The 25,813-nt window shown below is 39.8% G+C and overlaps 1 protein-coding gene across 1 annotated transcript in view; it reads left to right on the plus strand.

Moving 5' to 3' along the window:
- Positions 1-25,813, plus strand: part of l(2)k09022 (HEAT repeat containing 1 homolog l(2)k09022) — a 371,041-nt gene that overhangs the window by 15,526 nt on the left and 329,702 nt on the right. The window contains exons 3-4 of the mRNA XM_067145803.2: positions 13,985-14,201; positions 20,764-21,259. Of these exons, the coding sequence (XP_067001904.2) occupies positions 13,985-14,201; positions 20,764-21,259 (713 nt within the window). The remainder of the gene's footprint in view (positions 1-13,984; positions 14,202-20,763; positions 21,260-25,813) is intronic.

A 25,813-nucleotide genomic window follows, 5' to 3' on the forward strand; every position in this document is an offset into this window, starting at 1 on the left:
ACGTAAAGCAGGAGCTCCATCCGTCGTTACACTTGTCAGCTGCTCCTATTTTAATCCCATTGACCAAAAACACCCTCCACAGCTAGGAAAAGTATCGAAACCGGTAGTGGTGTCTTTGAGAGCTACCAAGTCTAGGAAATCCTCGGTGACCCGAAGATCACAAAGTTATACAAGGACCCGAAGATCGCCATCGACCCCTCAAATGAAAATAACGAGCTGAGCTGTGTCCACAATGTTGGTTGATTCGTCGAGGGTGATGTAAAATGATACAAAATTTGCTGCCTTCTCCATTAATTGTTTTTCCGTATCAACGGCCATATCGTCTATTCTGTGAGCCACAGTTTGAGGGGAAAGAGAGATTTTGTCAAATTTCTCAACTAGCTCCATAGGACAAATACATGCCGCCGCGTCCATTAGGCACTCCTTGATTAAAAACCCTTCCGGGAAGCTTTGGCAATTCGCAGCGAACATTTGTAGCTTGCTCGTATAAAGGGTCCACCAACCTCACTCTCCTCAATCTCCTGTCAGACAAAAATACGGCAAGTCACAATTTTAGTGTTCCGCAGATAATTCAATAATTTCTTCATTCCCGATTGTAAACAAGAATTTTAAAATTAAAACAAAAATAGTGCTGCTTGAAATTTTCTTTCAAATCTTCCAACTTTGATTGGCGACTAGAGTCTGTCAAATCACCGTAATTATCCCTGCGCTTGGCACTGCAGTGCCGTTCCAAATTGTGTTTTAAAAAACCCATTAAATCTCGGTGGCACACTAAACATTTGGCATGCCCTTTATAAGCTGTACAGAAAAATGAAATTTCCCATTCTGTTTTAAAGGCTGCTGCTTCACCACCACTATTTTTTTTTTGTTTGATGTTCAATCATGACAACTGCAAAACTGATTTAGTTACACCCTGTCAACAAAGCGCATTGAACTAGACTAGCGACTGATGGATCGGCTGCTCGCTTTGGCGCGGCAGGCAGACCGCTCCCTCAGCCACACAAGCTGCTCCCACCACTACCGAAACTACTTTCCCCAAAGCGCTCGGAGCACTGGCTTAGAGCGCGGCCAGAGCGCTGGCGCTTGGGGAGCGTTGTTGGATGCCCCTGTTATAGACTGTTATGCCTTTTGGCGTTCAGTCTGCAAGCCTTAGTGAATTTACTAAACGTCACCACAATCCTCTATTTGCAACTAGTACTGTAGTCTCATTTAGTTCTGTACCTCTTCTCTTTAAATCTTTAGAAATTGAGTCTACCCATCGTTATCTTGGTCTCCCTCTACTTCTCTTACCCTCCATAACAGAGTCCATTATTCTCCTAGGTAAACTATCCTCCTCCATTCGTCTCATATGACTCAACCACCAAAGCCGATTTATGCATAAAGCTTCATCCATTGAGTTCATTCCTAACTTAGCCTTTATATCCTCATTCTGAGTATCCTCCTGCCATTGTTCCCACCTGTTTGTACCAGCAATCGTTCTCGCTACTTTCATGTCTTTTACTTCTGATTACAAATAACGTATCTTGAGTCAACCCAGCTTTTGCTCCCCTAAAGCAAAGTTGGTCTCAAAACAGACCGATGTAAAGATAGTTTCGTCCAGGAGCTGATTTCCTTCTTACAGAATACTGTTGATAGCAGCTGCAAACTCCACTGCATTAGCTTTACTGCATCTTGATTCAATCTCACCTTCTATATTACCATCCTGGGGGAACACACATCCTAAATACTTGAAATTATCTACCTGTTGCAGCTTTGTATCACCAACCTGATATTCAATTCTTTTGGATTTCTTACCTACTGACATCACTTTATTCTTGGAAAGGCTGATTTTCATACCATACTCATTGCACCTATTTTCAAGTTGCAAGATATTAGACTGCAGGCTTTTGGCACAATCTGCTATTAAGACCAGGTCATCAGCATAGGCCAGACTGCTTACTACATTTCCACCTAACTGAATCTCTCCCTGCCATTTCATACCTTTCTGCAGATGAACCATGTGAACTACAAACAACAAAGGTGAAAGATTACAGCCTTGTCTAACCCCTGTAAGTACCCTGAATCCAACTCATTCTACCATCAATCCTCACTAAGACATAAATGCCTTTGATTGGTTTTAATAAAATACCCTTGATCCCATAGTTACCCAGTATGGCAAACATCTTTTCCTTCGGTACCCTGTCATATGCTTTCTCTAGATCTGTGAAACATAAATATAATTGTCTATTCCGCTCGTAGCATATTTCATTTACCTGGCACATACTGAATATCTGATCCTGACAGCTCCTGTGTGATTTGAAGCCACACTGATTTTCAGCAAACTTCCTCTCAACCACTGATCGCACACTCCCTTCCAAGATGCCAGTGAATTTTTTGCCTGGTATACTAATAAGTGAGATACCTCGTTAGTTTTTGCAATTCTTCCTGTTCCCTTGCTTAGAGATAGGTGCAATTACTGCTTTTGTGCAATCTGAAGGTACCTTACCAACACTGCATGCTAATCTTATTATTCTGTGAAGCCATTTCATTCCTGCCTTCCCACTTTACTTCACTATTTCAGGTCTAATTTCATCTATTTCTGTTGATTTACGACAGTGGAGTTTATTGATCACATTTCCACTTCCTCAAGCGTAATTTCACCAACATTATTTTCCTCCTCCCCTTGCTCGGTTGTTCGTGGCACCACCAGGAAGATTTCCTTTTACGTTGAGAAGATTTTCAAAATGTTCCCTCCACCTGTCCAGTGATCTATTATGAGTTCACCTGAATTACCCAAAACACTGTTCATCTCCTTTTTCTCTCCTTTCCTAAGATTCTTTATTACTGTCCATGAAGGTTTCCTATTGCTTAACCTAGCTTTTCCAGGTTACTACCAAAATTTTCACATGACTTCTTTTTATATTCAACAACTATTTGTTTCGCTCTGTTTCTTTCATCTACGTACAATTCCCTGTCTGTGTCAGCCCTTGTTTGAAGCCATTTCTAATAAACCTTCTTTTTATGTTTATAGCTGCTTTCACTTCATTATTCCACCAAAATGTTTGCTTTTTCCCATCTTTACACACAGTTGTTCCTAGGCATTCCCTTGCTGTTTCTACTACAGCATCCCTGTATGCCACTCATTCTCTTTCTATATCCTGAACCTGCTTACGCTCCACTGTTCAGAACTTCTCATTAATCATATCCATGTACTTCTGTCTAATTTCCTCGTCACCGAGCTTGATAGTTGCGGTCGCTTAAGTGCGGCCAGTATCCAGTATTCGGGAGATAGTGGTGTTCGAACCCCACTGTCGGCAGCCCTGAAGGTGGTTTTCCGTGGTTTCCCATATTCACACCAGACAAATGCTGGGGCTGTACCTAAATTAAGGCTTTGGTCGCTTCCTTCCACTCTCAGCCCTTTCCTGTCCCATCGTTGCCAAAAACATATCTGTGTCGATGCGACGTAAAGCCAATACAAAAAAAAAAAGTATCCTCGTCCTGGAGATTTTCTACCCTTATTCATTTGCAGACAGATTTCGCTTTCTTTATTGTAGGCCTAGAGATACTTAATTCACTACAGATCTGATAGCGGTGTGCGTTTATTGAAAAATCCCCAGAAAACCTGTACATTTCTAACAGATTTCCTGAATTCGAAGTAGGTTAATGTATAGTCTATTATAAATCTGGTACCCCTCAGTCAATCAATAGCAAACACTTGAAAACGAGTAGGTTGGTCTTCCAATCAGAATTCCTCTTCATCTGTTAGTCCGTAGGAGAATGAACAGCTCAATACGGGAGGCACTGAATTTTCTGCAGGGATGGCAGATAGTCCCAGGTGGAGCAGCCGTTGTTCTCCTATTTCGTTTTTTCCCTTCCTTCGTTGCCTCTTATCGTTTGCTATTCGTCTACAGTTTTCTCCAAAAAGTAGTGTGCCGTGATGAACTAATGATCTCCAGGATGAACGATTGGGGGCTAAGGTCTCCCTGTTGTTGACATCAATGTGGCCCATCTTCATGTTAGCCTTAATTACATCCTTAAATCGCTTCCTCTGACCTCCCAAACAATGTTTACCCACTGTTAACTCAGAGTAAAACACTTGCTTGGGAATGCGATTGTCGGGCATGCGTATTTCATGCCTTGTCCATCGTAGCTGACACCTTAAAATCGTACCTTCTCTACTGGTGGTTTGTGCCTCTTCAAGTACGCTGACATTTGTTCACCTGTCTTGCCAGTTACATGCAAAATTCTCCTTAAACGTCGCTGGTGATGTTGTTCCAGCTTTTTAATATGCCGCCTTTAGCATGTCCAGGATTCAGATCCGTATAGTAAGCTGGGAACTACGACTGAATTGTATTCGAGGATCTTTGTTGCAACATTGACATCATGATTGTCAAATACTCGGGATCGTAGTTTGGCAAAGGATGCTGTAGCACGGTTGATTCTAAATTGGATTTCCCAATCTGTATTTGCGCTTGATTAGAGGATGCTGCCAAAGTGAGGAAAGGAGTTTACTACTTGAAGGCTCACTCCGTCGATGGAGACATGTATCTGTTTATGTCTTTCTCCAGGGGCTGGTTGATGGAGAATCTGTGTCTTGCTGGTATCAGTTTGAGACCAATCTTTCTGTATGCAGTTGAAAAGGCATTCAGGATTAACACTAGTTCTTCTTGAGACTGAGTTACATCTGCATTATCATCAGCATACTGTAACTGGACAAATGCTGTAGAAAGTGTACGAGTTTTCGCCCTTAGACAGCTCAAATTAAACGGTTTCCCATCCAGTCTGTAATTTAACTGAATTCCTGGAGGGAGAATGACCTTGACTAGCTGCATAACTGTGGCCATACGTAATGTGAACGAAGTGGAGGCAATCACACAGCCTTGCTTAACACCGGTATTGATACGAAGTGGCTCTCCAACAGAGTTGGTACCAATAATGGCTGCCGTCATATCAGTGTAGAACAGTTTCAAGATGGAAATACATTTCTGTGGAAAACTATACAGTCCTAAAATCTTCCACAAAGCATCACGGTTTACAGAATCAAATGCCTTATTGAGATCAATGAAGGCAATATAAAGAGATCTATTTTGTTCTCTGCATTTTTCCTGAAGCTGGCGAGCTATGAATGTCATATCCACGGTTCTTCTAGAAGGCCTGGTAATATTTCCTCCACTAAGGGTAGAGTACGATTTGTCAAAATTTGAGCAATAAGCTTTCCCAGGGAGGACAGTAATGATACTCCCTGATAGTTATTACAGTCGGTTCGATCGCCTTTCTTAAATATTGGACCTATAAGACTATCTCTGAAATTGGGAGCCATTTCTTCAGTGTTCTAAATTTTAACAATCGGTTCATGTAAGTGTCTTATGAGTACTTCATCACCTTCTATGAGAGCTTCCGCAGGTATACCATCAATACCGGTGGCCTTGTGTCGCCTTGCTTGATTAACAGCATGCTTAACTTCATTCAGTGTTGGTAAGGAGCCAAGTTCTTCTTTGATGGGTACTTGTTCTATTGAGTCATACACCTGTTCATCAACAACTGATTCCTGATTCAGGAGACCTCCAAAATGCACTTTCCATCTATTCATGACGGAGAATTGATCTTTTAAAAGTGTACTCCTTTCACTGGACTAGAGTGGATTTCTACCAAAGGTGGTGGAATCATAAACTGCTTTCTTGGCTTGGAAGAATTGTCGCGAATCTTTGTCTGCTAGATATTGCAGTTGTCCACCATGCATTCTTGAGCCCACAGGTTCTTCCTTGGACATTCACTTCGGCAAGACAAAAGGCTTCTTTCTTTGCGAGACAGTTCATGTCCTTTCGCCATGCTTGCAAGGCTCTTCTCTGATAATAATGCTTCAATCTCTTCATCATATTCATCAAACCAGTCTTGATGTTTCTTGGTCTTATAACCCATCGTTTCTTTACAAGTATCCCGGATAGTGGACTCAAGCTCTCCCAGTGTTGTGTTACATCCTGACAATACTCTTCCGACAGTGTCTGATGAAGCAATTCTCTATATTGTGGGGCATATTCTGAAATTCCAAATTTCATGGTATCAAAAGCGTATTTACAGCTCTTTCGTTGTGTTTTCCTGAGGGGATAGTGACAAATTCATAACTGATTTGATAAGTCGGTGATCTGTCCAACTGTCATCCACTGCTGCCATTGCTTTGGTGATAAAAATGTCGCGAAAATCTTTCTTGCGGACAATCTATAATCAGTGAGATGCCAGTTCTTCGATCTAGGATGCTGCCATGAAGTTTCAAAGCGATTCTTTTGGCGAAAAATGGTGTTAGTGATTGTTAAACCATGTTCAGCACATTTTGAGAGAAGTCGAATACCATTAGAGTTTTCACTGCCATTTCCATCCTTGCCAGTGACACCATTCCATACAATGTTGTCCTTGCCCACTCTGACATTGAAATCACCTAGTAAGATTATTTTGTCTTGTTGATTAATGTTTGACAGGATTGCAAGTAATCAGCTTCATTTTCCTTATCAAATTCTAATCACAGAGACTTACAATAATTGAAAATCTTCCACCTTTTTGATACTTTTTATTTGCTTTTTAGCAAATTAATTAATTATAAACAGTACATGTTTCGTTCTTATTTGAGAACATCTTCAGCTGTTGTTTAACTTAGGTGAATCACTGAGTTTTTGAGTACATTATTTTCAGGTACCTTGTTCCTCTTAAAAACTATTTGAATATAAATTGAATTAAAATGAAATTAAAACAATGTGGTGGTTAATGGGTTGGTGAAATAAGACAGGATGAATACATAGTTGGCCTACTTAAACTATATCTATTCATTTGAATAGTTGTTGTTAGAAGTTTCAAACTCTGTTACACTAAAAAATATCTGTTTGTCTTTCAGTTAAAAGGTTTTTTAAATTGTATGACTCCTTGACACTTTTATAAATATTGTTGAATGTTCACTTCTTTCACTCCTTCCAGGTTGGCTGTTATTTATTTTGAGCTTGCTTAATGTATCTTAAATTGAGTTTAATGCGGAACTTTGAAGCTGATTGCCATTCACTAATTGAGAAGGGAGCTTCATCTCAATTTCTGAAATGAAATGAGGAAAATAGGGATTTGCTTTTATAATGAAAACATATGTCTTTACAAAGTAACTTAGTGTATAAAATGGTTCCATACCTTACTGTTGTTAAACTCCAATTCTACCGTGACCCTGGAGGAGCTAAGTTTGTTGCTGCTTTACGTTTGTATAATAATGATGTGTGTGTTCCGATGTTTGCTCCACCTTCCGGGGAGGCAAGGCTGTGGAGAGAGGAGGAGGCGTGTCGCTTACTGTCACAGCTTTGGCTTCAGAAGGGGTGGGGGAAGTGGATGTAAGAAATGGCAGAAGCTCGTTCTTATTCATCCTTTTGTTGTCTGTGTTGTTTATTTTGCCTAAAGTTTCAAGATTTGATAATATTCCTTCAAATATAGGGTTCCTATTGTCAATTATATCATTCAGGTTATTGTCCTGATTGCTTTTTTGTTCTAAATAAATATATAGATTTTCTAATGTATTTAGAAGAGCTCCTTTGTTCATTTTACGAAATATAGTTAAATCCTGCTCTATAGTTGTGAACTGATGTCCAGTTGTACTCATGTGTTGGCCCATTGCAGAAAATTTGACATCAAGAACATGTATACATATATTCCAGTGGATGAAACAATAAAAATTTTCAGGAGGAATCTAATAGAACACAAGCAACTCAGCCTACCAGAAATAGATTTCATTAATATACTGAAATTCATTATGAAATACAATTATTTCACTTTCAATAAGAAGATATATAGACAGGAAGGCCTCCCTATAGGAGCTCCCGCTTCGTGCATTTTAGCCACTATTTATCTTGATTATCTCGAACATACCAAAATAATAGGACAAATAGATGGTCTAAATTTATGGATACGCTTTGTGGACGACACTTTTGTAGTAATATATCGTAGAGTGAACAACATTGAATATATCCTCAATAAATTAAATACATTGGATTCTAGAATAAAGTTTACAATAAAAAAAGAAAAAGAAGGTTCCATAAATTTTTTAGACATATATATAACACGGAAAAAGGAAGAGTTTGTTTTCAAGATACACAGAAAACCCACTTTTACTCCCATTACAATAAAGAACTACTCATTGCATCCAGAATCACAAAAAAGGTCAGCTTACTACAGTTACATACACTGACTGACAGAGCAAATGCAACACCAAGAATGAGTGGTTCGAAAGGGATAAAAGTTGGGGAAAAAACAGAGACGGCACGGACGAATAATTGATGTTTATTTCAAACCGATATGCAGGTTACACAATGCGCACGGCATCGACTCAGTAGGATGTAGGACCACCGCGAGCGGCGATGCACGCAGAAACACGTCGAGGTACAGAGTCAATAAGAGTGCGGATGGTGTCCTGAGGGATGGTTCTCCATTCTCTGTCAACCATTTGCCACAGTTGGTCGTCCGTACGAGGCTGGGGCAGAGTTTGCAAACGGCGTCCAATGAGATCCCACACGTGTTCGATTGGTGGTGAGAGATCCGGAGAGTACGCTGGCCACGGAAGCATCTGTACACCTCGTAGAGCCTGTTGGGAGATGCGAGCAGTGTGTGGGCGGGCATTATCCTGCTGAAACAGAGCATTGGGCAGCCCCTGAAGGTACGGGAGTGCCACCGGCCGCAGCACATGCTGCACGTAGCGGTGGGCATTTAACGTGCCTTGAATACGCACTAGAGGTGACGTGGAATCATATGCAATAGCGCCCCAAACCATGATGCCGCGTTGTCTAACGGTAGGGCGCTCCACAGTTACTACCGGATTTGACCTTTCTCCACGCCGACGCCACACTCGTCTGCGGTGACTATCACTGACAGAACAGAAGCATGACTCATTGGAGAACACGACGTTCCGCCATTCCCTCATCCAAGTCGCTCTAGCCCGGCACCATGCCAGGCGTGCACGTCTATGCTGTGGAGTCAATGGTAGTCTTCTGAGCGGACGCCGGGAGTGCAGGCCTCCTTCAACCAATCGACGGGAAATTGTTCTGGTCGATATTGGAACAGCCAGGGTGTCTTGCACATGCTGAAGAATGGCAGTTGACGTGGCGTGCGGGGCTGCCACCGCTTGGCGGCGGATGCGCCGATCCTCGCGTGCTGACGTCACTCGGGCTGCGCCTGGACCCCTCGCACGTGCCACATGTCCCTGCGCCAACCATCTTCGCCACAGGCGCTGCACTGTGGACACATCCCTATTGGTATCGGCTGCGATTTGACGAAGCGACCAACCTGCCCTTCTCAGCCCGATCACTATACCCCTCGTAAAGTCGTCTGTCTGCTGGAAATGCCTCCGTTGACGGCGGCCTGGCATTCTTAGCTATACACGTGTCCTGTGGCACACGACAACACGTTCTACAATGACTGTCGGCTGAGAAATCATGGTACGAAGTGGGCCATTCGCCAACGCCGTGTCCCATTTATCGTTCGCTACGTGCGCAGCACAGCGGCGTATTTCACATCAAGAGCATACCTCAGTGACGTCAGTCTACCCTGCAATTGGCATAAAGTTCTGACCACTCCTTCTTGGTGTTGCATTTGCTCTGTCAGTCAGTGTATATAGAGCATTTAATATACACCTTACACACACGGAACGAGAAAAAGAACTGCTCTTTATCCGTAAATAAGCCTAATACAACGGATTTGAACTAAATATGGTAAACAAAATAATCAGAAAATTCAAACAGAAGTTTCAAACTAATCTAACACCCGAAATAAAAAGGAAAGATAAATACACCAAGTTCATGTTCAACAACCCTAACTTATATACAGTAACGAATTTGTTCAGAAAATATAACTATAAGATCGCATATTCAACCAGTAATAATACAAAGCAAAATTCTTTAATTACAATAGTGTTAATTCCCTAGGAAAAAACAACCATTCAGAGTCAGGAGTTTACAATTTGAAATGTCATCAATGTGAAAAAACTTTTGTTGGGCAAACAAGGTGCAGTTTTACTGTAAGATACTTAGAACATGTCATTGCTGAAAGGCGTAAAAAAATTTCCGCGATGGGCCAACACATGAGTACAACCAGACATCAGTTCACAACTATAGCGCAGGATTTAACTATATTTCGTAAAATAAACAAAGGAGCTCTTCTAAATACATTAGAAAATCTATATATTTATTTAGAACAAAAAAAGCAATCAGGACAATAACCTGAATGATATAATTGACAATAGGAACCCTACATTTGAAGGAATATTATCAAATCTTGAAACTTTAGGCAAAATAATCAACACAGACAATAAAAGGATGAATAAGAACAAGCTTCCGCCATTTCGTACATCCACTCCCTCCCACCTCTTCTGAAGCCAAAGCTGTGACAGTAAGCGACACGCCTCCTCCCCTCTTCACAGCCTTGCCTCCCCGGAAAGTGGAACAAACATCGGAACACACACATCACTATTATACAAGACGTAAAGCAGCAACAAACTTAGCTCCTCCAGGGTCACGGTAGAATTGGAGTTTAACAACAGTAAGGTATGGAACCATTTTATACACTAAGTTACTTTGTAAAGACATATGTTTTCATTATAAAAGCAAATCCCTATTTTCCTCATTTCATTTCAGAAATTGAGACGAAGCTCCCTTCTCAATTAGTGAATGGCAATCAGCTTCAAAGTTCCGCATTAAACTCAATTTAAGATACGTTAAGTAAGCTCAAAATAAATAACAGCCAACCTGGAAGGAGTGAAAGAAGTGAACATTCAACAATATTTATAAAGGTGTTAAGGAGTCATACAATTTAAAAGACCTTTTAACTGGTAGACAAACAGATATTTAGTGTAACAGAGTTTGAAACTTTTAACAACAACTATTCAAATGTATAGATATTGTTTTTTAAGTAGGCCAACTATGTATTCATCCTGTCTCATTTTACCAACCCATTAACCACCACATTGTTTTAATTTCATTTTAATTTAATTTATATTCAAATAGTTTTTAAGAGGAACAAGGTACCTGAAAATAATGTACTCAAAAACTCAATGATTCACCTAAGCTAAACAACAGCTGAAGATGTTCTTAAATGAGAACGAAACATGTACTGTTTATAATTAATTAATTTGCTAAAAAGCAAATAAAAAGTTTCAAAAAGGTGGAAGATTTTCAATTATTGTAAGTCTCTGTGGTTTAACAGGATGCCATCCAGATCTGACTAAAATGATTCTTTGATGTCATCATCAGAATCTAGTGTGGGGGCATTTGCGCTGATCACCGTGGCATGTTGATTGTCTTTTAACCGAAGTCTTAATGTCATAAGGTGTTCATTATGTCCAATGGGAAGTTCTGACAATTCCTTGAAAAGATTATTCTTGATAGCAAAGCCTACTCCGTGTAATCGGTGCTTACTGGTAGCTTTCCCCTTCCAAAAGAAGCTGTAATCTGCACATCGTTCGTTCAACTGACCTTAAACAGCAAGACGGGTTTCCTGGAATGCTGCTCTGTTGATGTTATATCTTAATCCTCTCCTTTTGGGTCTGTCAGCTGCGGGGTCATCATTGAGTGTTCTTACATTTCATGTTGCGAAATATAATCACACAGCCTTGCTTCACACGGGCATTGATATGAAATTTGTTTGACCACATAAAAGTGATACCATCGGATGCGGCGGTCCGATCAGTAATATTTGTTGCTGACTATGTTTAGGGCACCTTTTCTAGCCCCTTCCCCATTTGAGGTGAGCAGATTGGACTCTAAATAGGACTGCTCAGACGTAGATGCAGCAATGAAGTTGCTCTACAGCCACAGCCTTAAACAAGACGATCAATCACACATCTATCGCCTATGTGCCAAGTTATCACTAGAGGCTTCCAGACATCTCAATCCTGCCCCTTTTGTAACTTCTTGATCGCCTCAGGACTTTTTGGAAGAAGTCATACGTTGTTGAAAGACTGCTGCGCATAGATTCTTTTAGAGTGAGACTGTCGCTGCACATCAACAAACAAACGCACTGTACTTGATGACTAGGAAATATGTTCAGTGGCTAGCAGATGTAAGACAATTGAGGGATCCTAATCACTGCAGCCTCCACCCGCCATTCCAGCCACACTGTCCGAACAACTGGTCCGCTTTGAGGCCTTTCTATGCTGTTGACCATGTGTGGTTCATCCGCCTTTAGGGGAAGTTTCCCACACATAAAATAAATACAAAATTTTTAATCAACCTTCTGAATACTTGACAATCATGCGACGTTTACAAAAACATTACAATGTGCTATTACAAAGTACTAGTTTCGGTCCTATACAGACCATCATCAGCCTAACCAAGATACATAAGTGTATACCATAGTCCTAAAACAGAGTTATGCGGTGAGATGAGAGATGAAAGAATGGACTGGGGATGTGGTGGAATGATATACATATAAAATGGTGAAAATATGAACAGTTGTAGATGTAGCAAAGTTATGTTGAACAGTGACAAATAAACACTTTTGGTATGTCTCGTAAAATTACAATATTAAACAACAATTATCTCAAAATTGAATAAAATAGTCTCTAGTTGACGAATAGTCCAAGGTTGCACATTTAAAAATTGGTTTATGTCAGATTTTAAACAATGTCCAATGTTTCTGTTAAGTTCTAGAAGATATGAAGTTCAACATTGGTGCAGAGGGAATTATTTTGTCCAATAAATCCACAACAGAGGTTAAATGTTGACAAAACTGTTGGACATATCTTATGGTAGATTGAAATCTTGCTGTGTTACAAAGGAGCAATCCCAATTCAATAGGAACCAAATGAACCTGGAGAAAAGAAAGTTTGAGTTAACGCAAGAAAGAATTGAAAAGAGGGGACGAGACTTTTCAATTCTTTCTTGCGTTAACTCAAACTTCTCAAATTTCTTCCATAAGCCCTATTAATATTGATAGCTCCCCATCAAATTCCATTTCATTCCCCAAGTTGTTTCCAAGAAGTCCCTCACCTGTCAAATGGGAGTGGGACTCCGTTACTCCCACAGGTACGAGGCTTGCTTATTCTGAGTTCGGTAAATTCGTGAAGCTGGATGCTACCCTACTTCCACATAGTCCAAGTGAGGATCTCTCCTGTAACAGGTTAAGGACCTCCGGTGGATTGTATAATCCTGGCCGCCTGAGCAAAAGGGGGCCATGACTCAGAAGGATTCTGAGATGCCCACTCCCATTCCGTACCAACTGGTATCCCAACTCTCAGGACCACTTACTAGGCCACTCAGTCGTTGCCCATGGTTCACGAACTAGGGACGTGACTACAGTAACCCACACCATGAACCATTTCATAAGTATTCTAAAATCAGTACATCTATCAAGCAGTTTCAACATTAAGATTTTGAAATCCTGTATTTTCCTCTTTGAGGGCTGAATAATAATAATTTAAAAAAAAAAGTTTATGTATGCCGAATATCACGACTCCAACTGTAGCGACTCCTGAGATATGGATATTCTGTAGAAAGCAAAATCGGCCCCTTTATAATTTCATGTTCCAGAAAATCCTGTCTTATCCCTTGTGTATGTCGATAAGAAGTACTTTTGTTAAAATTTCCCATTTCAAGGAACAAGCATGTAGACTGGGCGTTGATGTGTGGGTCAGTCACCTGAGCCTTTTAAATATATTTATTAATTAAGAACTAGAATGCTGAAACTTCCAAACTGTTTTTCCATGCCAGGCTGAGTAGTTCAGGCAGTAGAGCACTGGCCTTCTGAGCAGTAGTTGGCTCGCTCTGATTCTATTTGATGGTGCTGTAATTCGCCAGGCTTGATTTGGTAGATTTACTGGCATGTGCAATTTCTCCTGTGGGACAAAATTTTTCCGTCTTAGGGTCTCCAAATACTGTGAAAGAAGTTGGTGTTACATAAAACGAATCGCATTCTATATTATTGTCTTTACCATTTTTTTATTTATTTGCCACTTATTACTAGTTTTAAGAAACTCTTGCATATTGTTGTTTTCCAGGTCTAAATGGTCTGGAAGAATTGAAGAAATTAGATCCAAGATTTGATCAGTTTGAAAATACTTTGTTTAGTCCATTATCCAGAGGATTGGAAAGATCAGTTGAATCTACAGAAGCTAATAAGAAGTTAGACAAAGATATTCAGAGATTCATTTTTCTCCTCTCACCATATTTCCTTTTAAAATGTGCTCACCAAGCCTTGGAGTGGCTCATAATGAGGTAAGAGTTCTTTTGCACATTATTGTGAAAAATGTGCTGTGTCGTTGAAGTAACTTTCTTTGTGCAATCCTTTAATTTAGTTAAAAGTAGTAACAATTGACCTTTTGTGGATTATTTTCTTTAATGATAATCATCATTGTGTATGTTTTGTGCATGCATGTTACTGCACTCTTAACCTTGTAGTGGTCTTCCTTGAAAGTGTAACTCAGCTGGTAGCAGGGATTGTATGTGATATTTCAATTTAGATGGCTCTATATTTATTCACCGACTACTGGAAGTGCCATCAAGAGGATATGTATTGTTTCCGATCTTTATCAGTTAATATAGAATGTTTTTGTTGAAGTTATAACTCCTGTCATATAAATACTTTAAAAAGGATGCTTAGTAAGATGATGGGGATTTATTCTACAGTGCTGACATTATTTTATTTGTTGCTGTACAATTTCAATTTGGTATGGTGAGCTTCTGGTTATTCAGGCTAATGAAGGGAAGAACTTGCATGAAAAATCACAAAGCATCGATAATTCAATTTAATTAAAATTCAAGGAATAGTTTCACTTTCCTTATATTTCTAGTCCATTTAAAACTTTTATGTTTTGAAGCTCCTATATTATCTCTGTTCTGCACTAAATCCTGCAGCTTTTCTTTAAGTTATAGGCAACTTGTACTTTTATTCCACAATCTGCTTAGCAGCTTTATTCTCCCTTCTCAATTTTTTCCCCCCACCGAAAACTTCCAAGTTTTCTTTACGGTTAAAACATGTTTCTGTCATGATATAAAACTGAAGGCAATACAGACTAAAGATAAATTTTTGCAGGGTTGCTAGACCTTTAACATTGGATATGGAACTCTGTTGTCGTGCAAAGCTGGTTTTATCGCTGTCATAAAAACTATATTTCTTAACTACTCAACTTAGAAAGCCTAGTTAACAAACAGGAAAAATATGTACTACAGAACTTTTCTGTTTATTTTAAATATATATATTAAACTGTGTAACAAGGATAGATTATTAAAATCAATCAAAGACATTTATGTTGACAATTTTAGTGAAAAATGGAAAGGTATGTATAGGTATTTTAAGGCAGAAACAGGTTCCAAGGAGGACATTCCAGGAATAATTAATGAACAAGGGGAGTGTGTTTGTGAGGATCTTCAAAAGGCAGAAGTATTCAGTCAGCAGTATGTAAAGATTGTTGGTTACAAGGATAATGTCGAGATAGAGGAGGAGACTAAGGCCAAAGAAGTAATAAAATGTACATATGATAACAATGACATTTACAATAAGATACAAAAGTTGAAAACTAGAAAAGCAGCTGTAATTGATCAGATTTCTGGGGATATACTGAAGATAATGGGTTGGGATATAGTACCATATCTGAAGTACTTATTTGATTATTGTTTGGTCGGAGGAGCTATACCAGATGAATGGAGAGTTGCTATAGTAGCCCCTGTGTATAAAAGGAAAGGGTGATAGACATAAAGCTGACAATTACAGGCTGGTAAGTTTGACATGCATTGTATGTAAGCTTTGGGAAAGCATTCTTTCTGATTATATTAGACATGTTTGTGAAATTAATAACTGGTTCGATAGAAGGCAATTCGGTTTTAGGAAAGGTTATTCCACTGAAGCTCAACTTGTAGGATTCCAGCAAGATATAGCAGATATCTTGGATTCTGGAGGTCAAATGGACTGTATCGCGATTGACCTGTCTAAAGCATTTGATAGGGTGGATCATGGGAGACTGCTGGCAAAAATGAGTGCAATTGGACTAGACAAAAGAGTGACTGAATGGGTTGCTATATTTCTAGAAAATAGATCTCAGAGAATTAGATTAGGTGAAGCTTTATCCGACCCTGTAATAATTAAGAGGGGAATTCCTCAAGGCACTATTATCGGACCTTTATGTTTTCTTATATATATAAATGATATGAGTAAAGGAGTGGAATCGAAGGTAAGGCTTTTTGCGGATGATGTTATTCTCTATAGAGTGATAAATAAGTTACAAGATTGTGAGCAACTGCAACGTGACCTCGAAAATGTTGTGAGATGGACAGCAGGCAATGGTATGTTGATAAACGGGGTTAAAAGTCAGGTTGTGAGTTTCACAAATAGGAAAAGTCCTCTCTGTTTTAATTACTGCGTTGATGGGGTGAAAGTTCCTTTTGGTGATCATTGTAAGTATCTAGGTGTTAATTTAAGGAAAGATCTTCATTGGGGTAATCACATAAATGGGATTGTAAATAAAGGGTACAGATCTCTGCACATGGTTATGAGGGTGTTTAGGGGTTGTAGTAAGGATGTAAAGGAGAGTGCATATAAGGCTGTGGTAAGACCCCAACTAGAGTATGGTTCCAGTGTATGGGACCCTCACCAGGATTACCTGATTCAAGAACTGGAAAAAATCCAAAGAAAAGCAGCTCGATTTGTTCTGGGTGATTTCCGACAAAAGAGTAGCGTTACAAAAATGTTGCAATGTTTGGGTTGGGAAGAATTGAGAGAAAGAAGAAGAGCTGCTCGACTAAGTGGTATGTTCCGAGCTGTCAGCGGAGAGATGGCGTGGAATGACATTGGTAGACGAATAAGTTTGAATGGCGTTTATAAATAGGAAAGATCACAATATGAAGATAAAGTTGGAATTCAAGAGGACAAACTGGGGCAAATATTCATTTATAGGAAGGGGAGTTAGGGATTGGAATAACTTATCAAGGGAGATGTTCAATAAATTTCCAATTTCTCTGAAATCATTTAGGAAAAGGCTAGGAAAGCAACAGATAGGGAATCTGCCACCTGGGCGACTGCCTTAAATGCAGATCATTATTGATTGATTGATTGATTGATTGATTGATTGATTGATTGATTGATTGAATGAATTGGGCTGCAGTGAGAATTGATGGTAGAATGAGTTCTTGGTTCAGGGTACTTACAGGGCTTAGACAAGGCTGTAATCCTTCACCTTTGTTGTTTGTAGTTTACATGGATCATCTGCTGAAAGGTATAAAATGGCAGGGAGGGTTTCAGTTAGGTAGAAATGTAGTAAGCAACTTGGTCTTAATGGCAGATTGTGCCAAAAGCCTGCAGTTTAATATCTTGGAACTTTTAAATAGGTACAATGAGTATGGTATGAAAATTAGGCTTTTGAAGACTAAATTGATGTCAGTAGGTAAGAAATTCAACAGAATTGAATGTCAGATTGGTGATACAAAGCTGGAACAGGTAGATAATTTCAGGTATTTAGGATGTGTGTTCTCCCGGGATGGTAAAAAGCGAGATTGAATCAAGGTGCAGTAAACCTAATGCAGTGAGCTCGCATTTGCGATCAACAGTATTCTGTATGAAGGAAGTCAGCTCCAGGACGAAACTATCTTTACATCGGTCTTTTTTTTTTTTCCAGGCAAACTTTGCTTTATGAGAGCGAAAGCTGGGTGGACTCAGGATATCTTATTCATGACTTAGAAGTAACAGACATGAAAATAGCGAGAATGATTGCTGGTACAAACAGGTGGGAACAATGACAGGAGGGTACCCAGAATGAGGAGATAAAGGCTAAGTTAGGAATGAACTCAATGGATGAAGCTGTACGCATAAACCGGCTTCGGTGGTGGGGCCATATGAGGCGAATGCAGGAGGATAGTTTACCTAGGAGAATAATGGACTCTGTTATGGAGGGTAAGAGAAGTAGAGGGAGACCAAGACGACGCTGGTTAGACTAAATTTATAACGATTTAAAGATAAGAGGTATAGAACTAAATGAGGCCACAGCACTAGTTGCAAATAGTAAATTCACAGAGGCTTGCAGACTGAACGCGGTAAGGCTTAACAGTCTTTAATGATAATATATGTATGTATATATTGAAGTACTTCTTCATTTCATCCCTGATCCCTTCCTCTGTTCATATTAAGCTACCACTGAGCTTGATAGCTGCAGTCGCTTAAGTGCGGCCAGTATCCAGTAATCGGGAGATAGTGAGTTCGAGTCCCACTGTCGGCAGCCCTGAAGATGGTTTTCCGTGGTTTCCCATTTTCACACCAGGCAAATGCCGGGGCTGTACCTTAATTAAGGCCACAGCTGCTTCCTTCCACTTCCTAGGCCTTTCCTATCCCATCGTCGCAATAAGACCTATCTGTGTTGGTGCGACGTAAAGCAAATAGCAAAAATATTAAGCTACCGTATCTGTTTCCAGTGCAAGGATGTTTATATATTCATTTCTTTTACTGTTTACTATTTTGTACAGTAGTTTTCTACTTTCTTGACAGTCTTCCTCCATCCCCGTAGTAAAGTCATCCCAGCACTCTTCTTTTTCTTCCTGGATCAGTCTTTTTTACAGCCAGTTTCTTTTTCCTGTATTCCTGTGCTAGATGTTCAATTTCAAATTAATTTCGTCTGTCATCTGTTTTATGTTTTTCAAGGTCTAATTTTCTTTTCAATATACTTCTATCTTTTACTGCTGTCTTCACTCGGTCACTCCACCAAGGTGTTTCCTTCTCTTTTGGTGTGGCACTTGTTTTTCTGCAAATTTCTATGTCTTCTTTTACAATGGTCTATAATGATGTATGTATGTAACTTAATCAGATAACTTGCTCTTGAATAATTGTGAGTTTACTGTACATTGAATTTTATTGCATGTTTCAATTAAACAATAAATGATACTTGTTTGCTTAAACTTCATATAGGATATGTAAAATTCCTAGGGTAAAATAATGGAACCAATATTGGGAAATTGTACCCTGGAGGGGATCTAGAGTAGTCAGGAAAGGAGATGTGTCTTGTTCAAATCATAGAGATCAAACCATCTGTTCATTTAATGCACTTTCTTAAGTACAAAATCCTGACCCAACACTGTTATGGCCACCACCTGGAGGAAAGTTTTGTTGCCAGTGTACTTATGCTCTAATTCCATGTAGCGCATGATTATTTGTAGCTACAATATCGGTCATATTTTTTTATTTCTGATGTTAGCTTTGTGTCGTGACAGAAGTTTGGTATGTGTTTCATTAAATGGATGGCAGTTAATTCTTTTGAGGAATAATTACTGGATCGGCTTTGATTCCAAAAAATACGGGTTTCTTTTCATTAATGACTGGAGAACTTTAGGTACTAGCTTAACTGGGATTGCAGTTTGACGGTCTGCCCTTCGCTGCTCTTATAGCTTCTGCCCTCTAGGAAGACTTTCCACTAAATTTCAGTAGATATCTGCAGGTATTCACTTCCATTTCTCCTGCAGCATGGTGAACATTTCTGGAGTGGTATGGTCTGGGTGTCATAAGTTTAGATTAAGCTTTAGGTCGGGCATTGGATTTCATTTACTCCGATTTTGACACGCCACTTAGTTATGGCATATGCTCTGTAAACGTGTGCGTTTTCGTGTTGAAAATGGAAAGGACCAGTTCCCAGTTGTTGCTGCAGGGGGGATACCGTGGAGTTGTATTGCCTGATAGGTTCTGACATTCATGGTTCGAGGAGCAAGACCAAACCATGGAAAACACGCTCACAACATAATACCTCTTCCACCAAATTTCACTATGGGAACAGTGCTTTCTAGTGAGTAATTCTTACCTAGCATTCACCAGGTCCTTGCATGTCCATTGTACTACCTACTGCAACTTGTAATGTGATTTATTGCTCCACACAATGTTCGTCCGTTGTTCTAGAATCCACATTCGACGTGTTTTGCACTTCTATAAACCATGGAAAATGTTCAGTTTAGCGATCTTGGCTCATGGAATTCAAGTGTAACATCTCCTGATGAATGGTATGAACACTAGCATCACTTCTAGATGCCAGCCAAAATTTTGTGGCCACACTTTCTATTGAAACTTGTCAGTTCTCCTTCATGTACGTTGAAGGCATCGGCAGAACCCGTCTGTTAATTGTTTGGCTTCCTTGGCTGAGGTGAGATCATAACTCTGTGGTGTTTCCAATTCACTACAGCATCGCTCACTGTTGAACTTGATATATGAAACTTGCCAGAAATTTCGCAGATGAAATGATCGAATCAGTGGGTGCCAGTAATCATGCCTTGTTTGCCTCACTGAACTCTCACCATTAGTCCATTTTGACCTCTATAGCTAGTAAACATCTCTTCTGTGTGCTCACAGCATTATTTAGGCTTACAACATGTGTGAGTGATGTATAGTATTAGTCTACTTCCCTTTCTGTGGTTTCTTGTCATCAGTGGCAAAATAGCGTTGCTTGTACAATGGGTCACTGTGCGGAGTGCGCTGCCTTGAAGAGGCTTTTTATTCTACATCCATGAATTTTGTCACTGTTCAGTGATATAGTGCCGCTTTGATCTTGTGCATATTTGTGCGTGTGTTGCGAGATTACTCTGTGTCTACTTTACCGTAGGTACCCCATATGGAAATGTTTCCTGTTTTGCACAACTGTATAATACTATTAATAATGCGACCTGCTTATCTTTTTGTCCATTTCAGATTTTCTTTAAAACTGCATTTTACATGAACATTTTATTCCCAGTGCATTCATTGATGTATTTTATTGACTGTTCCATGCAAAGCATTGTTAAGTACTAATTTCAAGTATGTGGGCCTTTCTGGTTTTAGGTTTCATATTCATCAGTTCAATGTCGACGATCTTCTAATGTTAATTTTGCCTTACCATGAAACACGTATGTTTGTACGTGTTCTACAATTGTTGGATGTCAAAGATCCTGTAAACAGATGGCACTGGTTGCGCCCATTACAGAAACCTGGTGTCCCACTCTCAAAAATTGCACTTCTTAATCACTGTGCAAGTGATAATTCATTTCTTCATTTTGTGTGCAAAATGACATTATTGGCTGTGAAAGTGCATGGTAAAAATTCCAACTCATTATCGACATTGTTTTCCTTCTCATGTACTACAATTATGGGAGCATTGGAGCATAGTAAGACTGTCTCTGAAGTGCAGGTTACGCATATATTGGAGCTGTTACTGAAGGGAATAACTCATAATGCTGTAGATTTTGCAGCTTCATCTTTACTCATAACGGCTCAGTTGGCGAGGAAAGCTCATCTTTCACAACACTTTCTCTTTGAGATCATCAACAAAATGTCTAAGGTTTGTATCGAAGGTAGCTGTAGTTAAATTCTAGTCTTAAGACAAGGTGTCCGGGTTAAAGGTATCATAATATAAAATTTTATAACTTGAGAAATAATGGAGATATTTATTGGCAGTTTGTTTCTACAACTAGGGTAATTCAATGTTTTCTGTGTTCGCTTGCGGTGGTGGTAGTACCACATGCTCATGTGCGTAACTGCATTGTTCACGAGAAGCGCGCCAGTAACCATGTGGACTCCACAGCAGAAGGTGTTCTGTGTGCTTTCGCTTGTGGAGTTAAATCCGTAGTATTAGTCCACAACGTAGATTTCGGCCTGAGTATGGACCGTTACCAACTGATGATGTTCCCACTTATGTAACAATCATGAAATGGGACAGGCACCTTCGAGACTCTAGGACCTTGCTGTCGATGTCGGGCCGCCACACCAAGCACGCAGTTTCAGAAGCTACTGTTAATTTAATCCGCGAGTCTTTCAAGTGGAGCCCTCGTAAGTCAATTTGACAAGCAAGTAGACAGTTACAGTTACCTCGTTGGACAGTACACGATGCCGTCCACAAAAGGTTGCACCTACGGGCGTACAAACCGCAGCTTCATCAGAAAATCAAACCTGAGGACAGGCCGCTATGGAAGGCATTTGCGGAGAAAATTCTGGCAAAAATTGATGGAAATGAGGCCTTCCTCGATTCGGTCTGTTTCTTGGACGAGGCTACATTCCATATTTCCGGCACGGTAAACAAGCACAATTGCCGCATATGGGGATCTGAACCCCCCCACTTACTGATAGAGTTGGAGTCTCCGAAAGTGAATGTGTGGTGTGGATTGTTGAAGGACAGCGTTATTGGCCCATTCTTCTTTGCGGAGCGTACAGTTAATGCAACACGTTACGTAGACATGTTGGAGCAGTATGTTGTGCCACAACTTCCTCGTGACGTGATCTTGCAGCAAGATGGTGCACCATGTCATTATGCGGAAGTTGTGAGGTATTTCTTGAATCGTGAGTTCCCAGATCACCAGATTGGGAGAGGTAGTCTATCAATTGCTTGGCCCCCTAGAAGCCCTGACATTACGCCACTTGATTTTTTCCTGGGCGGGGGGGTTTGTCAAGAATCAAGTGTACCAGACACCAGTTTGTGATGTACCAGATCTATGTCATCGCATTCGTGCAGCTATCGCAAATGTTACGCCTACAGTGCTGCAGAACACTTGGAGAGAAGTGGAATACCGATTAAATGTCTGTCGCGCCACTAATGGTGCGCATATCAAGGTTTATTAGGTATATAAACAAACATTTTGAGTTACCCTACTTGTAGAAACAAACTGCAAGTAAATATCTCCACTACTTCTCAAGTTATTAAATTTTATATTATTATACCTTTAACCCGCACACCTTGTAGCCTATATGTAAGAGAAAAAATATTGTTTAAAATAACACAACACTCAATAGTTTTATGCATTTTAACTTCCATAATGCTTGCAAGAATTTGCATGCTGGTTAAGAGAACATTGGTAACAACTTAAATGGTCATCATTGTTTAAACTTTGATATCATGTGTTTAAAATATCATTTCTACTTGACCATTGACAGAAACTACTGCTTGTTTATGTCTGGTGCTGTTGCCAGGTAGTATAGTGTTATAAATCTATGAATACTTATTAGTTGGTCATTCCTTGGTAGTATAGTGTTTCCTTTCACTCTTAACATTCCGTGGATTTATATTTGTTGCATTGTTCATTGTATCATTTGTATCTAGTTTAGGTACTGGAAAGTCAAGTCATGACTTGATTGGACACTTGTTTGTTCCTTTCCAATACTGATATTATCCTGTTGGGATCCTTTTTTTCCTTTTGTGTTTGTCCTGTGATTGCTTATGTTTCTCTACCTATGTGGCTTTCTTCTTATCCTACACTTATCCCACATCAAGACTGAAGATCTGTCAAGATGGCCCTGCAGTGAATGTTGATGCCCATCGTTCTGATGAAGCTGGGAAGCAGAAACGAGCTCGTCGGGTGCTGAGAAGAGATGAATGTGGAAGATCTGGTATTCATAATGAAAGAGCCAATGTGTTTGTGTATGGCAGTATAAGAGCATGTAGAGATTGTCCTTGTCGTTTTGTGTTTTCATATTTTTTCTTATATCCTCTTTGTTGTTCCCTCTTCCCACACTGACCTGCCATTGTGTGTGTTCCTTTTCTTGTTCCTTTTATCTATTTTTGTTTAGCAAAGTGTAAGTTATATTGTAATGTTAAGTGCAAGTCACAAATTATTCTTGTTATGTCAGTAATGCAAGACTCATGTGATGACTGTACTTGATCCACTGCTGACCTCTACCCACTGCGATCATGTATTTTGAAGTAATATATATTGTATTCATATGGAAGTATCTGATCTAAGATTCTAGAACCTAATTTATTTGTATTTAATTCCTTTCTCTGTTTCCTTATGCAGCTGGTCAGGGGAAACAGGGCCGATGACCGCGATGTTAGGCCTCTTTAAACAACAAGCATCATCATCATCAGGGGAAACACGGTTCCTCTCCATTTTATACCCTCTCTGTCTGTCTGCCATTTCTCATTCGTATCATGCTCCAGTCCAGTTTGTTGCTGGTTGCTGTTCTTAACCAAGCTAGCCCTTTATAATCCATGTCGTCTTCCTTTGAATTTGTTTACTAAGTTCTGTATAAACTTTGGAAAGGAGGGGGGATCAAAGTGCAGCTCTGCCTCACTCCTTTCTGGATAGTTCATTATTTTTCATAGACCTTGATTCCTAACTCTGCAGTTTGATTTTTGTACAGATTGTAGATAGCACTTCTTCCTTTCCTAAGACCTTTGGAATCTCCAGTCACTGTAATCAAATGCTCTTTCTAGATCTACAAATGCCATGAATGTGTTGAATTCAAGAGCAAGACTTTGAGCAGATACTTTAAAAAGTCGACTTTGATAGGAAAGTCAAACTTTTCTCCAAGTCTGTTTCATAGACACTACTCTCTCCAAAATGACTTCGGCTGAAGTAGACTTTGCATAGTCGAGATTTTATGAACTGTATTTGAGGTTGGCAGTGATAATGTCTGTAATAATAATAATAATAATAATAATAATAATAATAATAATAATAATAATAATAAACAAGAGAAGAGTGGCTTCCATCAAGCATTTTAGAAAGGGAGGAAAAAGGAAATGATTAATGCTTTGAGAAAATCTGGTGAATTCGTTGTATATCCTGGGGAATGAGAGAGAAAAGGAATATTTTGATATTCTTCTTAACATAAAAGGAAATCTTTCTGTTGAAGTCTTGAACAATGGACTTCGTGTGGAGTAGAACAATAAAGGCAGTGAAATTACACTTGAAGAAGTGAAAAGGATTGAAAATAAAGTACATTGTCATAAAGCAGCAGAAATAGATGAAATTAGATCTGAAATGGTAAAATATAATGGGAAAGCAGATATAAAATGACTTCATAGAATGGTAGGATTAGCTTTGAATGTGAGTAAGGTACCTTCTGATTATCCCATTCAAGTACCATTTGTTGGAATAAATATGTGACATAGAATACCATTTTAAAAATTCAATTCCAGCAGCTATATACAGTGAATTGAAACACTTAATATTTACAACAAAATAACAACAGGAAATGTGTACCCTGGTCTCAGGTTTACTTTGAGAAGTCCTTAGCTGTATGAAATACCCTAAAACAGTTTTCCACATGTAGGGCCACCTTCCATTTATGGCATTCAAAAGATGATTCCTTCTGCAACCCACGGGCAGTGCAGACTTTGCATTTCCGTGATGGATTTTTTTTTCATTGATGGTGGTGGTATTTTGGATGGAAAATGTCCCCACTACTTCCCCACGAACCTGCTACGCAGGCGTAGCAGGGGGAGAGGTGATACTCCCACGTGGCGCGTCCCAGGTGGTGGATAGGGGGGTTCTTGCCGGCGGACTTGAGGGAAATAAAATACCTCTCGTGGACCAAACACACTACCCCCTGCGGGTGGGGGACGCACGTGTAGAATACACCCGCGGTACCCCCTGCCTGTCGTATGAGTCGACTAAAAGGGGCGACCTAGGCGCGGACATGGTTTGCGGTTTGGTATAATGTGTTGGACCTCCTGTGGATGGGAGGGATTGAGTACATTCACAGGTAATCCCTGCCTGTCGTAGAAGGCGACTTAAAGGGTCATGTGGCCATGGTCCCCTCTTTATTTTTTATTATTTTTCCGAGGGTCAGATGTAGACCATTTCAAAATTTTGATGTGCGTGCTGCCCGGAGATGGGCCTCTTACGTGTGCGATTACGCCCAAAAGCCCGCAACTGTCCACCCAGGACCATTGCGTGGTGGGAGCGCCATGTACCTTGGCAGTAGTATCCGCCTAACAACACAGGTCCCCGCACAGCCGAATGCCAGAAGGACATATTATTATTAATTATTTTTTTCTTTTTTTCTTTATATTTAGTGCTCTGTACACGCTATGGGGTACATGCTATTGCGGGTGACTGGAGGAAGGGAGTCTTAGTGCTCATTGCCTCAGTCATCCCGTATGAGGCATCATCCAACA

The sequence above is a fragment of the Anabrus simplex genome, chromosome 4 (assembly GCF_040414725.1).
Source record: "Anabrus simplex isolate iqAnaSimp1 chromosome 4, ASM4041472v1, whole genome shotgun sequence".
Taxonomy (NCBI): Eukaryota; Metazoa; Arthropoda; class Insecta; order Orthoptera; family Tettigoniidae; genus Anabrus; species Anabrus simplex.